General features: G+C 40.9%; 1 protein-coding gene across 19 annotated transcripts in view; it reads left to right on the top strand.

The window, feature by feature from the left end:
• TENM2 (teneurin transmembrane protein 2) overlaps window positions 1-16,099 on the top strand; it is a 1,331,635-nt gene that overhangs the window by 1,152,911 nt on the left and 162,625 nt on the right. For all 19 annotated transcript variants that reach the window (XM_077327160.1, XM_077327169.1, XM_077327168.1 and 16 more), the window contains one exon: window positions 3,350-3,451. In XM_077327160.1, the coding sequence (XP_077183275.1) occupies window positions 3,350-3,451 (102 nt within the window). The remainder of the gene's footprint in view (window positions 1-3,349; window positions 3,452-16,099) is intronic.

Here is a 16,099-nt window from a genome sequence, read left to right as displayed (position 1 = left end):
TTCACACCCTAGCATTCGTTTTAATAATTATAACAGAGAAATGTCAGAAATGCTGTGCTTGGTTATTAATAGTACCCTTTAATTCAGTACATGGTTGTTTCCTTATTGCCACTTCATTTCAGAAGCCTGAACAAGAACATTAGTAGCTCTCCTCTTTTATAAAAATGTAGAAAAATGTGTGTGCATAAGTGCACATGCATGTTCATGCGCATATATATATATATATATGTATATGTGTGTGTGTGTATATATATAAATATATATATATATATATATATATATATATATATATATATATGTATGTATGTATGTATGTATGTATGTATGTATGTATGTATATATATGTATATATATACATATACATATATATATATATATATATATATATATACACACACATATATACATATATATACATATATATATATATACATATACATATATATACATATATATATATATATATATATACACATACACACACACACACATACACGTTATACATAATTTGTGATTCATACTTCTGACGATGTACTGATCATTTGAATGTCTCCAGAGTGAGCCCCACCCACCGGGAGCCTTCCGAACATTCAGGGTGGAGAGCCAAGCTGCTCTGCACCCCATGGGAGTGGCATGGGGCACAGGATGCACAGGGACTTCCCTCTTCTCCCTGCAGTGGTGGCACTGAGCCCAGGGAGCCAGCCAGCCCCTTTCCCAATGGGGAGAGATGCTGCCTGACTGTTTTATGGCCCTGGTTCTGCAGGGTGCAGAGAGAAGTCTCTCTGTGACTTCTCCCTTTTAATCCTTCCCCCCAAGCCCCTACTACGTGCCCGGTGCATTCCTGACCACATTGGGCTTTCCTTCTAGTAATATACATAAAATCGTCACTGTACACCCTAACAAAATGCTGAAGGTTCCGAAAACTCCTATGGGTGGAATCTCCCCCACTCAGGGCCAGTTGCTGTTCTTGCTCAGGATTCCACCCACACACCCCTTCCCTTCAGGCCTGCTGTGAAAGGAGCCTCTAACAACCCCTGACTGAGGTGAGGGATGTGTTTCCAAGAGCAATGCAGGGGAGCCTGTGGTCATAGAAGTGCTTTCCTTTTTTGGAAGGGAAGCTTTCCCCTTCTGTTGGCTGACAGGGAGGCCACAGTAAAGCCCCTTCTCACTTAAAATCTGAGAAAGAAAAAATCTGAGAAAATTCTTTGGATTGGACTCCATGGATACTTACTTCTATAAATTATAAAGGATAACACATTTGATCAATCACAGTTTCATCTGTTCAATATAAGATTGGCATGAAATATCTATCCAGCTGTAATGGAGGGTAAAATATCTGAGACACTGTTTCTTTTCACCATATCACAAAGGCTTGCTCCATTATTATTCAAATAGATTATAATGCAAAGAGCTATTAACACAGTAACTGTGCTTGTATTCCTGTGGTTTACATCTGGTATGGGTTCAGTTATTAAACTATTCTTCACTATTATATGAGGATTCTAGGCAGTTTTGTTCCATGTTAACATAAGTCACTTGGTTATTTATAGGGTGTTTTAACTTGATTCAAGGTTCTTCCCTCCTGACAAGACTTAATTTCCACCTTGCAATTTCCTTCCTAATTAGCAACTTAACGTACTTAGTCCATTGCTCATTTAAACATGTGAGTTTTGAAATCTGACAATCTGGCTTAAGTAAAATATTGAATGGTTTGCCTTTACATTCCACTTCCATTTGAAGAACTAAATCCCCCGCCCCCCCTTTGAACAAAGTGGGAAGGAGGGCAGCAGAAAGGGAAAGCCAGCTAAAATAGACACTGCAGGACTGACACAGGAAATTGTGGCTGTCCAAGTAAAGGACAAGTAAAGTAAAGGCTAGTATCTGATTGGGCTACCCTCCTTGGCCACAAAAGCCATTCATTTCACAGCATGTACTGGTAAAAAAGTTAGTGCAAGTACCTAGAAAAAGGCATTGTTGGATCAGACACTTGAGTTAGGGTTAGGGTAAATAAGCAGTTTCCAACAACAACAACAACAACAACAACAACAACAACAAAAGACCTTGAAATATAAGAGAAAAATTACTAAACCAAGAAGAATTGTCCTCTGTGAATCGTTATCTATAATGTTGTGCTATTCCTTAACACATCAACCAACCTCCACTGTGAATCTAGCACAGGTATAAATTGGAATGATTCCTAGCAAACACAACAAAGATACAAATGAAAATATAACCATGTACACTTAACTGTGGTGTCTTAGAAAAAGGAGGGAGTTACTGTTGATAGCTTAACATTGAGGAATACAGAAAAGTTACACATTTAGTGTTCTAGATCCCCAAACAACTGTTACTTAGTTCATTTTGCTAAATACAAAGGGGTTTTTAATGCAAATATACTGTGTTAAATTCATGACTGAATAATGTACATCTGGCAGAATGATCTTTACTGTGAGTACTGTAACTATGAATGTCTGAATAATTAATTAACATAAAATTGGTGGTTTAAAGTAAGAACTTGGCTAAACAAGAATGGCATTAAACTCAGGGGTTTATCATTATTTCAAATCCTTTACATGGGCTTGAACACATTTGCAAAAGTGAAAGAAATCCACATGCATTACAACAAGCATAAGTCTATTTTTTTTCTAATGAGGTTTATGTTGCTGTTTTAAAATGTAATGTGTGAAGCAGTGGAAAATAAGCTTTAAGTCTGTTCCATTAACTTGCTTCGTATTTGTAAAACTATTGTCAGGGTGTAACAGTTGTCACAAACAATAGCTATATACAGCGAAAAATCACATCTAATAATAATAGACCTTTATTGGCATAACAATAAGAGGCAAATACAGCCAAAAAAAAAATCACATCTTATATAGGAGCCTCCCTCCTTGTTCATAACAGACGATTGTGGCTGGTTCCCAAGGATACAACAGTGTGTTTTAATTGTTAAAGCAAGGGATCCCTGGCTGAGACGATACAATTTAGATTCATTATATGACACAAGGGACCTCTCTGCTTCTCCATTCCCTCATACAGAAAATATGGCTATTTAATGCGTTCAGATGAAATGTATTAATTTTATTCCTTGGAGAGGAAATCAAAATCTAAACCATTGAAGTATGTAATTGCGGGGGGGGGGGGTGACTTTTACATCAATTGTCAAAATAAAAAACATTTAAGCAGTCTTTATGAAGCAGGAATGTTTATGAACTATATTAAGATACATTAATATTTGCAGCTTTGTTATGATCAAATGATAAGTTTCAAGGAAGTGCACCAACCTGGAAAGCAGCATGACAGTAAACTGCAAACAGAGCCACTAATGTGGTTAATGGCTTTTGTCTTCCAGATTCAGTGCAGGATTGCCCACGTAATTGTCATGGGAATGGTGAATGTGTGTCTGGAATCTGTCATTGCTTTCCTGGCTACCATGGAGCTGATTGTGCTAAAGGTAATATTTACCTTTGTGTTATAGTGTTCTTGAGTGTGTGTCATGGGAACAGCTCTTCAGAATAAAGATGCTTATTTTCATAGCACTCGCAGGTGTTTGGAATGCTGCAGCATCTTTTGTGTATAGGTGAACGGATTATTTTGGCCTACGTTCGGAATAGCTAGGCAGTTGCAAGGAAAGTTGGGTGCCACTTTTAAAAAATTGGCCTTCCTATGAGTTCTGAATATTGTCAGAAATGCCACCTTCTGTGAGTCCCTACCATTCTGTCAAATTCCACAACCAATGTTCTATGTTATGCTATGCCCTGACCTGGATAGGCTTGGCTAGCCTGAGTTTGTCAGATCTTGCGAAGCTAAGCAAGGTTGAACCTCATTAGTATTTGGATGGAATACCTGGGTTACTACACAGACGCAGGTAATGACAAACCACCTCTGAATGTCTCTTACCCTGAAAACCCTGCAGGGTCAGCCATAAGTCTGCAACTTAAGCAAAACAAAAAACAAAACAAAAAACAAAACACGGCTATGCTATATAGTAAAAAATGAACACAGACTATTTATTCTGCCTTATAAATGCAACTTTCTACTTCTTCCTGCTACCAGAAAAGATCAGTGTTAACTGGCTTTCCATTTGAAGTCTGGTAAGATTTGGATGGGTTACAACCCTGGGTCCAGGGCACCAATTATATGGGTACAGCAAAAGCCTGTTACTTAGACAACTGTTTTGTAGATGGAATGTTTTAAATCTGTAACACTTTAAAAATGTTACTTCAACATGTAGGACTTAACCAAAATAAATAAATAAAGGCTGTCCGACGTACTTGCTACTTAAGAAGTTGCTAAAGATATTTCCTGTAAATGAAGTCTGCATTGGCTAGCAGTAGTTATGCTGTTTATATATATGAGACACATCCAAGAGAGAAGAAAGAGAGAAATAATTGTTTCATTGTTAAAATGATTTGTCAGGCAGTTAATTCAGAAGGTGAGATATTAGCAGTGCACATACAAAATCAACCACTTGCCATAGATGCATTCTACTTCAGTGGGGGGAAGTCATCCAAGGCTGGTTAGGTCAGGCCTCACTTGCTCAGATAGGCCTATTCATATTCAAATGAACTCTGTGGCTCTCCTGGGTGACTAGGGGCTGGCCCTTCCAGTTTTGGGTAGCTAGGCTCATGGCTAGCTCCACTTGTAGTTAACTTGTAGTTAAAGTTTCTAGCATCTACCTTCGCTAAATTTCCAATGGAAGCGAAATACAAAAAGAAGAAGACAGCTCCAGTTGTGACTGCAACCCGGCCAGAGGCTTCTGGCTCTGGGATTCAGTTGCAGCTCACCTCTAAGGATGGCACTAAACCCTTGCTGCAGGGCTGCAATCGGCAGTACTGCTGACTGAGTGCTCTAAGGTTTTCTGAACAGACTCCTCCACCACCTTCCTCACCGACACCGGACGACTGGAGGACCCAGGATACTGTGGGATTGCAGAGGGGCCAGCGCATCCCCCAGGCGAGAGCCCCTTGAGTCTGGGTTCATCACCATTGCAATCCAGGAGGCTACCTCCCAGAAAAAGAAGGGGGGGTTGGGCCACAAGGCAGCTGCTAAGACAAAGGATCAGGCAGCAAAGAGGAAAGGCTTGGCGGAGCTTCTGCCCACGGCGCCTGCCATAATGGTGGTGCCCACCCTACCTGCAGCTTTAAGATGGTGGCTCTCCAATCTATGCCATTGGCACCCCTCCTTTCTTCCCTGGGGATGGAGCCTGGGTTCAGCAAGCTCTGGCATGGACTGCTGTAATCTTTGCAGCTATGTCAACAGCTCAGGTGGTGACTGGAGATCCAGCTGCACCCACCTCCGGGCTGGTGGGCATCTTTAATGGGCCCTCCTCCAGCCTCCCCTCAGCTCCGCTGCCCTTTTCAGCAGTGCACGGCTTCCAGGGCGTTCCTGCGGGCCCAGGACGGGCCGCATTGCCCTTGCCCCCAAGATGCCCCTTTTGCAAGGGTGGAACTGGACTCCCTTTGGGGGAATTTGGCCTTGCCCCCTGCCACGGGGGGGCTTGGCACAATGCCTCATTTTTGCAGGCTGCTGCCTTTCCCCCACCTGCGCAAAATAGATCCTGGCCTGGTTCATCAGGAGATGGGGCCACGGCCTCCAGGGTCCCAGCCCATGAGATCTCAGAGCAGCTATCTCTGGCTGCTGCCTGGGGGGAAGCCAGGCCTCCAGCCAAGAGTTGAGACAGGGCTCAGGGGACTTCTGCAACCTGCACTCAATGCAGATGAGATGGAGGATGAGAAGGGCCGTGTCAAAGTCTACCATTGCATGATGGCTGAAACTCTGTATTCACAAAGCCTATGAGGTGCTCGGCCTTTGCCCACCACTGGGAGTGAATGCAGATTCCACACCGGCGGCAGCAACATCAGCTGCCCTCTCCACCAGGGCACCGGTGTAGGAGATTTGCAGAGCAGCTACATGGTCAGCACTTTCAACTTTTGTTAGAAATTATAAGATGGACCAGGCTGCCTCGGAGGAGGAGGCAGGCTTTGGCCGCAGAGTCCTCCTGCACGTGGAGGATGTAAGGGTTTTTTGTGGCCTTTGCTTCCCACCCTAGAAGACACAGCTTGAGCATGACAAACCAGCCTTGGATGACTTCCCCCACTAAAATATAATGAAACATTGGTCTTACCTGAAGGTTTCTTCTCTTCAGTGGGGCGAAGTCATCCACTTTTCATCCCAGCAAAGGAAAATAATAGTAATAGTAATAGTAATAGTAATAGTAATAGTAATAGTAATAGTAATAGTAATAGTAATAGTAATAGTAATATTGGATGAAGGAGCTTGTAACAAACTGGAAGGGCCAGGCCCTGCTCACCCAATAGAGCCACACAATTCATTTGAATATGAATAGCCCTACCTGAGTGAGCAGAGGCGTGACCTAACCAGTCTTGGATGAGTTCAACCCACTGAAGAGAAGAAACCTTCAGGTAAGACCAATGTTTCATTCTTTTGGCATAAAGCATTTGCCACTTATGCAAGAAAAGCTGCCAGTGAACCACCTTAATGCTGACAACAGACTTTGTCCCAATGGAATGCACTATTAGCTCAGTGAGGTGGGTAGATATAACCCTCTGCCTTCCCTGAACCCCTGTGATTGAAACTAACAAAAGTGGAACTGCCTTACAAAAGCCATCCAACTGCATCATATGATCAAGAATATTTTTAGTTTTAAATTACATTCCCTCTGGATAAGCCTTTTCCTCTCTGAAATGTCTGACTTTCATTACAAAGTTTGTCCAATAACACCTTAAGATAAACAAAGTTTTATTCAAGGTATAAGCTCTTGTGTGCAAGCACATTTCCTCAGATACAATGCAACAGAATTTCCTCAACCAATACATATAAGTGTGTGTGGGGGGGGAGGATGGTAGCCACATGGTTGCTGTTAGAATCAAGATGCATAAGTAACTAGGCAATTACAGATTCAAGTGGGTAGCCATGTTGATCTGAAGCAGCAGAACAAATTTAGTGTCCGGTGGCACCTTTAAGACCAACCTTTTTATTCAAGGTATGAGATTTCGTGTGCACGCACACTTCCTCAGATACAATATCATGGAATGAAAATAATCAGTTCAGACGTATAGATGGAGTAAGAGGGTAAATAATCATACTGCATAATGAAAATAGTTAACAGATACCAGAGATAAATTAGAAAAACAGCAATTGTGATTTGTTTGGGTTCACTTGAGATTGAATTGCGTAGGAAACATCTTGGGTTCAATAAATATGTCTCCATAAAGAGAATAATGGGCAGCTAATTGATGAATTGCTGGCAGCACTTAGCTGAGATCTTGCCCTTCTGCCCCCTGCCTGTCCTCCCAAGCACTGGGAGTACAGCATTTGGCTGTTCCTGTTCACAGGCAGATGTTAAGATCTATGAATGGCAGTAAATTAGCATACAAATACAAGAGTTAACAAATAGATATGAGAACTTGAGTACATTGGTTCCTTCACCACCCACAAGGTTCACTTGTTCGGTATAAGCAGTAACTGAGAGACTAGCACATGTAGATGTTCATTTCCCCTCTCTTTATCTTATTTATTTATTCATATTGGAATTTTTATTCCTCCCTATCTCAGCAGACTTGGCAGATCACAGCATAAATAAAATCACAGCTCTGGGATTTATACCTGCCCAGGGCACTTCTCAGGTGGTGACTGAATTCTGCGATTCAAAAAATAAAAACTGAATTCATTTAAAATCATTTAAATTCATTTAAAATCAAAACATCATAAAATTAAATTACTAATACTGTTCATAGAAATGTGTCCATCTTATGGGATGAAGGTGGGGTCACAATAGTATAACCTTCAATGGGGAGCATAGTTTGACGGGTTCGGACAGAGAGGTCAGCAGGTTTAGATGTCAGTCGTCAACCACAGGCCTGATGGAACAGCTCCATTTTGCAGCCCCTGCAAAACTGTCTGATGTCCCTCAGGGCTCTCACCTCACTTGGCAGCGTATTCCACCAGGCCCGCAAAGACCCTGGTCCTAGTTGAGGCCTGCTTGGGGCCAGGGATCCTAAGCAAGTTCTGGTCACTAAACCTTAATGTCCTTTAGGAGACAAGCAACTTATAGAATTCTTCCCACTCACCTGCCTTCATGGCCCATAGCTGCCTATGCATCCTTTTTCATAAACTGTCCCCCTTTGTATACTGACCACTCACTGTCCATAGTCCCTTTCCCCAATACTGCTGACAATATGTGACAAAAGGTGTTGCTGCTGTGGCTACCGAAAGTACCACCACAAACCACATGTATAGCCTTCCTCAACAGAGCTGGGCAGTGCCAACATGAGTGCCAGAGTGCTCCTAAATGGATGGGGGAAAGGCAGCTGCCCTATCAAAAGGTATGCTGACACCAGCCCTTGTAATTCTCCTGTATTTATTTTTGACTTGCTGGCAAAGGTTGGCACCATTTCAATAAATGATAATACAAGGGTAGGTTTGTAGGGTTTGTTCCCCCTCAGGTTTCAGAAGTAGCCTTTTGTTTTATTTAGTTTTTTTAAGTCTATAAAGCATATTACATCCATTTTCATTGTTAAATGTTTAATAATCACCGCAGACAAGCTGAATGTTCATGTCATATCTCCTCCGAGTTTTACATGTTTGCTTTTGACCTCCTGTATAGGAACTTGACAAGTCAAATCTCAAATTAGTGGGTAAGTGAGTAGATACTAACTACTGGAAATGACAACTCCTGCTGCTTTACATCTGTCATTGAAGGAAAAACAATGTTACTATTAGAAAACAGACTGCCTTAATTAGATGTTGGTGAAAATGTTTTGGCATTCCCCAAATACTCAGTTGTTCAGCAGCTTGTAGGCAGAGCAGGGGCTCTCACATATGTAAATAATAAAGCTCGATGTGTTGCATTTAAGCTCTGTGTAACTATCTTTTTCATGCCGTATAATGATGGCCTTGAAACTATCAAAGCATCTACATGAGGTCTCAGCAGTTCTATCTTCTCCTACTGGAACAGGCTATCAAGCCTTCATTGGAACAAAGTTTGAGTCCAGTGGCACTCTTAAGACCAACAAAATGTTATTCAAAGCGGATGCTTCCGTGTGCATACACACTTCTTCAGATTGCATACTTGGTGGAATTCTTGGCTCTTTAGACTTACCTTTTGGTATATAAGGCTGCCAAACTGAAGAAGGCAACAGAGAAAGAAGACTACAAGGGAGACAAGGTGGAAATTAGAATGAAAATGCATTGAATGTGAGCCTGGATAATGAATTATATGATTAAACATACTATTGTTTGCAGCATTCCACTGTCTCTGTTGCAAATTGCCAGCACATCACAGCTGGACATCGTATGTTAACGAGCCAATGAGCATAACCAGGTTTCTAAGTCTATAGTCTGTTCCTCAGAGGGACCACTTTGGCTTCTGCAGCCTTTCAATTAGAGACATAATAAAGGAGCTAATGTGTCTAGAAATGGTGCGTTTTAACTATGCCAGCAATGTACTCTTGAAAAGTATCATGAAAGCTTTCATCTCTGATACTCGTGGCTAAGTTCAGACTGCAGGGGGCACATTCCAATACCAGTGGGAGACTGCAAAGAGGCAGAGAATTTACAAAATCCCCACCTGTGATTATGGCCATATGATAAATTAGAATCAAATAGGGTCTGCGCAAAGTGTGCAGAAATTAAAGAACCAGTGAGATAGCTCCCAGAGCCAAATTTAGAGTGGTCAGATACAGAAGCTCAGAAGAGGAAATTTGGTGGTAAGTGCTGTTTGTTATCAAAAAGTAAAAACTGCACCTGGAGAAATTCCAAACTCATAGTTGTCTGAGCAAAGGAGTTGTGTTCCCCTTTTCTTCCAAACTCTTTCTCCTGGCTCACAGTGTTAAGATGCCTGATTAGTCCTCTAACTTAGCGATCCCCAACCCGTGGACCTCGGACCACATGTGGTCCTTTGACTAATTGGAGGTGGGCCCCGAAGGATGCCTTCTCCCCTCTCCCCGGCCCTTTACAACACACTTCGGGTGTCATTGTCTCTCATCACTCCCAGATGGGACTTTCTCGTTGCAGAGAAACAAGCTCAGGGTTCCCATTGATTTGTCATTGTCATGAGTTAAAATTTCCATGAAAATAAAATGTTCCTTATGTTCATTGTTGTGGCGTGTCTGTATCTTATTTTGAAGGGATGTTTAAACATTACCATAGCGATCAGAGAGTGTTAGGGCAGTGGTTGAGAGTAGAGGAGTAAACTACCCCCCACACACACCAGGCCTCAGTAAAAGGCGTTGAGTGGTCCCTGGTGATAAAAAGGTTGGGGACCACTGCTCTAACTGATGTGTATTTTCCACAGACTTTGCTTTCTTTCTATCTATCATGTGGCAAGGATAATAATAGCTGCCACTGGACCATCCATTAAGAGTCTTCATACATCTCTTATTATTTAGACCAGCAAAAGTAATTTTTATTTGCATTAAAACCTTAAGAAATAACTTCAGCAAATACCACAGATTTTACTTCTCATCTTCTATGTTGCATTGTAGAACATATTGAATTATGGTATATTATCTAAATTAGATTCTGCAAAACACTCTAAATGGGGATGTCCATGAAGAGTGTTGAGGACCAGGAGCAGTCAATAAATCTACCAGGCTTGGGGTGAGCTCCCAGAGTAGGGAAGGAGGCTCCACTCACCCCCCCCCCTCTTGAAAATCCTGAGGCTGAAAAGGGGAAAGAAGCAGGCAGAGAGAGACAGCTCAGATCAATTAGGGAAAACTTGCAGAGACAAACTGGGGTCAGGGTAGGTGAAGCAGCATGGGACTGGGTCTGGAATGAGCAGGGAGTGACTGGTGAAACCTGTCAATAAAGCCACAAGTGGCTGAGGAGGATCAAGGGGCTGGGCTCAGATTGAGGGGAGAGAGAAAGAGAAAATGAGTCTGCCAAATAGTCTGGGAGGAAGGAAGAGGAACTGGGTGAGTTAACCCCCTTCTTTCCAATTCTGAGGTTATTGGGAGTTGGTAGTCCTCATTAGGGAGGTGGCTGAAGTGGGGAAGCCCACCACAGGGTGCAGGAAAGCTCACAAAAAAATGTTTGGAAGGTACAATTGGCACAGAATGCTGCAGAGTGAAAAGCAAATACTATATTATGACACTCTTGTCCCATTTACACTGGCTTCCAGTTTGCTTCCAGCCCCAATTCAAGGTAGTAGTATTGACCTGAAATGCCTTAAGATTACCTACTTCCCTATGAACTTTCATAAGTATAGTCACTTGGAAGGGGTCTGTTTTGGGTGTTCTCATCATCATCTGAGTCAAGGTGGATGGCAACCTAAGAAAAGGATTTCTCAGTTATGGTGGCAAAGCTGTGGAATTTACTTTCCAGGGGCATTCATCTGTGCTCGTCTATTATTTTCTTATACAATCATAGAATCATAGAGTTGGAAGGGGCCATACAGGCCATCTAGTCCAACCCCCTTCTCAACGCAGGATCAGCCCTAAGCATCCTAAAGCATTCTTCTGCCAATACGTAAAGATTTTTGGTTCTGTTTGGCATTTACTCATTGAGTACACTGACTCATTTACTTCCTATTTTAACTGCTGTTAACATTTATTGTTTTGAAATAGATTTTCATGTTTTTTCAACTGTTTCTCACTTCGATGGTTCGCATTAGATGGAAACATGAAAAACAATAGCATTGCTGTATGATTCCAGTGTGGTATAGTGGTTAAGAGAGCTGGAAGACCTGGGTTTGAATCCTGCCCATGGAAATTTGCTGGATGACCTTAGTCCAGTCATACTTGGGCCAGTCTCAACCTAACCTGCTTCACAGAGTTGTTGTGAGGTTAAAATAGAAGAGAGACAAAAGCCACATTAGATCCCCTTTGGGGAGAAACATGGGGCATAAATGAAATAAATAAATAGATAATTAAAATATCTAAATCACACTCAGCATAACCAAAGCAGCGAACTGAAGTGTGGGTATTAGTTGGTTTAGAAATTGTTCATTCCACCTCTCCAAAAACCTCCCTCAAGTTGCTTACTATTAAAAATATTTTCTAAAAAATTAATATTAATTAAAACTCAGCCTTAAAAATCCAGCTGAGCATAATTTTTAAAATTAATTCATAATTAATAAAAAGCTTTAACCTGAGAGTTAGGGAAAATGCTGACTGTACCATTAACTTTTATCCTAAGCAAAGTAAATAGATTGATGGGCATTCTGAAGAATGTAAATATTCCCCATGTAAGTAATGCTGTTCTGTCATTCTAAAAGGCTTTTTTTCCCTAGCAGCTTAAGTACTTATTGATTGAGAACTTTTATAACTCTCAGATTGGAGGCATCCTCATATCTCTACAGGTATTTAAAATGAATTGAATTAATCATAGCCTTAAAAGTCTCCAGTGATTTCCGTTAACTTCTCTGGGTTTAATTAAAACATCTGTGCACTTTTAATTTATCGATTCATCCAGCTCATATGTCATGTTTTTAACATACCCCAGCATGCTCTGCACCATTTTTAACCCAATTTCCACTTAACTAAAGCAATTAAATTCACCCCGGATTAATTAAAGCATCCATAATTTAGTGCGTATGTCAGCGTGTGCTGCTTTCCCCACATGGTTTCTGAATGTCAGAGATTTGACACACCTGATAAGTTTTTTTGTCCTTCTGTGCTTCTCTTTCTTGCCTGCTAATGTGTAGGGTGATAGCACAAGAATGTGAAACTTATTAGAGCTAAAATCTCTGTTGTCATCAGAAAGGCCATACACTTGGGTCCCTATAGCTGTTTTTCTAGCTATTCTCTACATTAATTTTTTAATCTAAAATAATGTTTTATATGGTTGTATGATGCCGATAGCAGGTAGGATCAGCTAGGTGCCTGGATGTTGGCTCAGGCCACCAAAGTTATTTTATGTCGTCCCTAGAGAAAGTGCAAAATTTTACTCAAGTGTGTACTAAATCTTCCACTCATAAGGAAGTAAAATTATTTTCAAGTTGTATAATGCAGTTATTCTCACTTTGGAATTTACATACAAATGCCACAGCTAGGTGTGAGTATATGTCATTCAGAACTGAAAAGTCTTTATTGCTGCATGAAATTCACTTGATTATGAACCCAAACGACTCAAGAAAGGATTGGTCTTTGTGACAAAATTGGCACTATGGTATCCAAAAGTTTATAGTGGCTACTGTCCCACTACCAATGCCTGGACAGGGACTGCTTAATGCCTTGTTCACTACTGGGGGAGTAGCCACTTGCCAACTGACTGTCCTCCCTTTCCTCCTGGCACTCTTTTTGAATAGAGAGTCCAGGACAGTGGAAGTCTATGTGGCACAGAAAACCACTGCCAGGATCAAAAGCTATGAAACATTTATTAAGAGGAGAATATTCCCAAGCATAACTTTATAACAGCACCAGGGTAAGCAATGGATACATGTTAACTGTCCTTAGAAAGTTAAGGATCTTTACAGGGGTTCCATTACCTTCAAGCCACTTTGTGCAGGCAAGCAAATGGCAATAGCAAACAGCAATGGATGTCTCCTCTAGATCCCAGTTCAGAGTTCTGTCTGCCTCAATAAAATCTGTGGAGGGTAGGGAGAAACTTCTTCCCTGCTCCCAGGAGTTTCTCCACTATACTCATTGACCAGTTCAGGCTGGGTCAAAGAAATTTTTTCCTGAAGTCTCCAGGAATTTCTTCTTGAAGTCCTTATAGTACTTAATACTTTTAAATCTCTGTCCCCTGCTTGGGGGTAGAGGCTAGACCATCCCATTGTATCTATATTAACATTTCTAAGAGGATGGGAGTCATGCTGGGGTTTTGTTCTATTTTCTATAATTCTGGGGCATGGGCCATCTTGTATTTTAAATTAATTAACAGTTTGGAATTTGTTTCACTTTATTCATTGCTGGTTATTATAATTAGCTAAGCTGTAGCTTGTCTAAAATGGGTCAGATAGATTGTAGATATACAGTTCATCTGTCCAAAATCTTTACTAAGATGAAGCAGGTTCATGGTGGTTTGGGGCAGTGTTTCACTTTGTAGGTATTCCAGGTGTTCACTCACCTTGGAGTCAAGCAGCTGCAGGGGGAATGGGCACATCCAGCACATTTTATCCACTTCTGTATGGAGTGGACCCTGGGGACCACACTATGACTAAGATCTATTTAACCTCCATATGGCCAGTGGTTACACAAAAGGGGTACAGTCCAAGAGGACTGCTAGATGCTCCTCAGCAGTTAGCTTTCTTACAATATAGGATCCTATTTTTTGTTCCTTTAATAATTGTTGGTGTTATGTTGTCCCTCTGGAATACAGGGGAAGGAAAATAGATAAATATATTTAGAAAGAATTTTTAAAGAACTGATTTTGTCCATTGTAAAATTGGATATAGAATAAATTTGCAGGTTTCACCTAGACCTCAGTCAGGCATAATCCTTCTTTCCCACTGGAGAAAAACACATACACTATTAGAGCAGTAGCAGTTTAATTTCTGCTAAAAGTATGATCTGGCTTGAGTTATTACAGATGCAGAATTAATTATCCTCTTGAGGAGGGATTCTCAAAGGGTCAACCCGAACAGCCCTAGTAAAAATTGATTGCACATCTGTCTACACTGTACTTCTCAGTGGTCTGCGGAATAATGAACTTCTGTCTTAAATTGCCATAGTTGTCATTTATTTCGGAAATAAGAGCATGGCTTAACATTGTCTAATAGTTCGGTCCTCTGAGCCTCTGTCTACTGTTAATGGGCCCCAGTGCTGAGGCAGCAGCTCAGAGATCCATCGTCCAGGACCTTTCAGAGCCCATCCCGTCATAGGACTTGTGGCCTCTTCAATGCTGAAGCTCAGAGCTACTCTGTATGTTACAGTCTCCATGAACAGGCAGCTACAAACAGCATCCACTTGACATCTTCTAAATACATGGTGCTAACAACCCTTCCCCATGGTACTCAGAGCATCCAAACTAGCTTTGCATGTTATTCATAGCACTGGTGTGAACATGTTATTCCTCTTTGTAATGCAAAGGATCTGCACAGGCATTGCAGCTTAGATTCTGAGTAGGACTCTAACCACACGGGTGTATTGGGGGGCATTCATATGGTAGCTGTAATGTGAAGACAGTTCTGCCTTGCACAATATATGCCTGATTGGGGGGGGGGGAGGAATTATGTTCAAATAATTTGAGCATTTATTAGGCAATATAATTAATGCCTCTTTTACTGTGTCATCTTCTATGTCATTTTAAGCCCTAAAGCTATCTTCCTGGAGTAACATGAGAGAATCCCTTATAGTATCTCTCAGAAACATGATGGTGTGATATTACCATGCACAATTCCTCCTGTTCATTCACAATTCAGTCCACAGGCTTTCAGACCAGCAGTAGGTTTGATTATAACGTTATCACAATCCTTCTGAAGTTAAGCAGGTATGGGTCTAATGAGTGCCTGTATTGGAAACCTCTCAAGATCCTAGGGTATGCTGCCCTGAATTGCATGGTAGAAGAAAGGAATGATACAAATGTAATATACAAATTTCCACATAATATTTATTGATACATTTACATTTGTTTTCTACAAAATGTACAAGGTACTTCAAGTATTATATACCAAGTCACGTGCACACATAAATGAAAATAACAAAACTTTTGATTTCAGTTAAGGAGATTTGATCACTGAAATAGAGGCCAGTCCTTTAGATTTTACCAACATTTCAAAGAATGGGCATACTAAATATTATTACATTGAATATTACGTCAATTCTTTTCCCCTAAGGTCTGCTCTTATAATGTTGTGTTTGGTAATACCCACTATCAAGACACTTTGACCTACAGGCTTATTGGTTAATGGATACCAGGTTTTAAAATGTGCAAAGAATGAAAGTAATCCTATGGGGCAGGAGGTTGTTACAATCATAGTTGAAAAAAAATGCTATTTAGATTCCAAAGTTAGAATGTCTCTTCGCTACAGTGAAGGTGGTACAAGAAAAGTTATTACTTTTTATGCATTTCACACAATCATATGGCTTCTGAAAAGTAAATCAGAACAGCTGGACTTGCATTTTCTATTAAATCAGTATTTGAAGTCAGCAGCTTACCAGTAGAGTCTTAGTACATTTGTACTCAGCTTGTATGTGGC

Source organism: Paroedura picta, chromosome 3 (genome assembly GCF_049243985.1).
Source record: "Paroedura picta isolate Pp20150507F chromosome 3, Ppicta_v3.0, whole genome shotgun sequence".
Lineage (NCBI taxonomy): Eukaryota > Metazoa > Chordata > Lepidosauria > Squamata > Gekkonidae > Paroedura > Paroedura picta.
The sequence above is the reverse complement of the archived record's forward strand: the minus strand, read 5'-3'. Positions and strand labels throughout refer to the sequence as shown.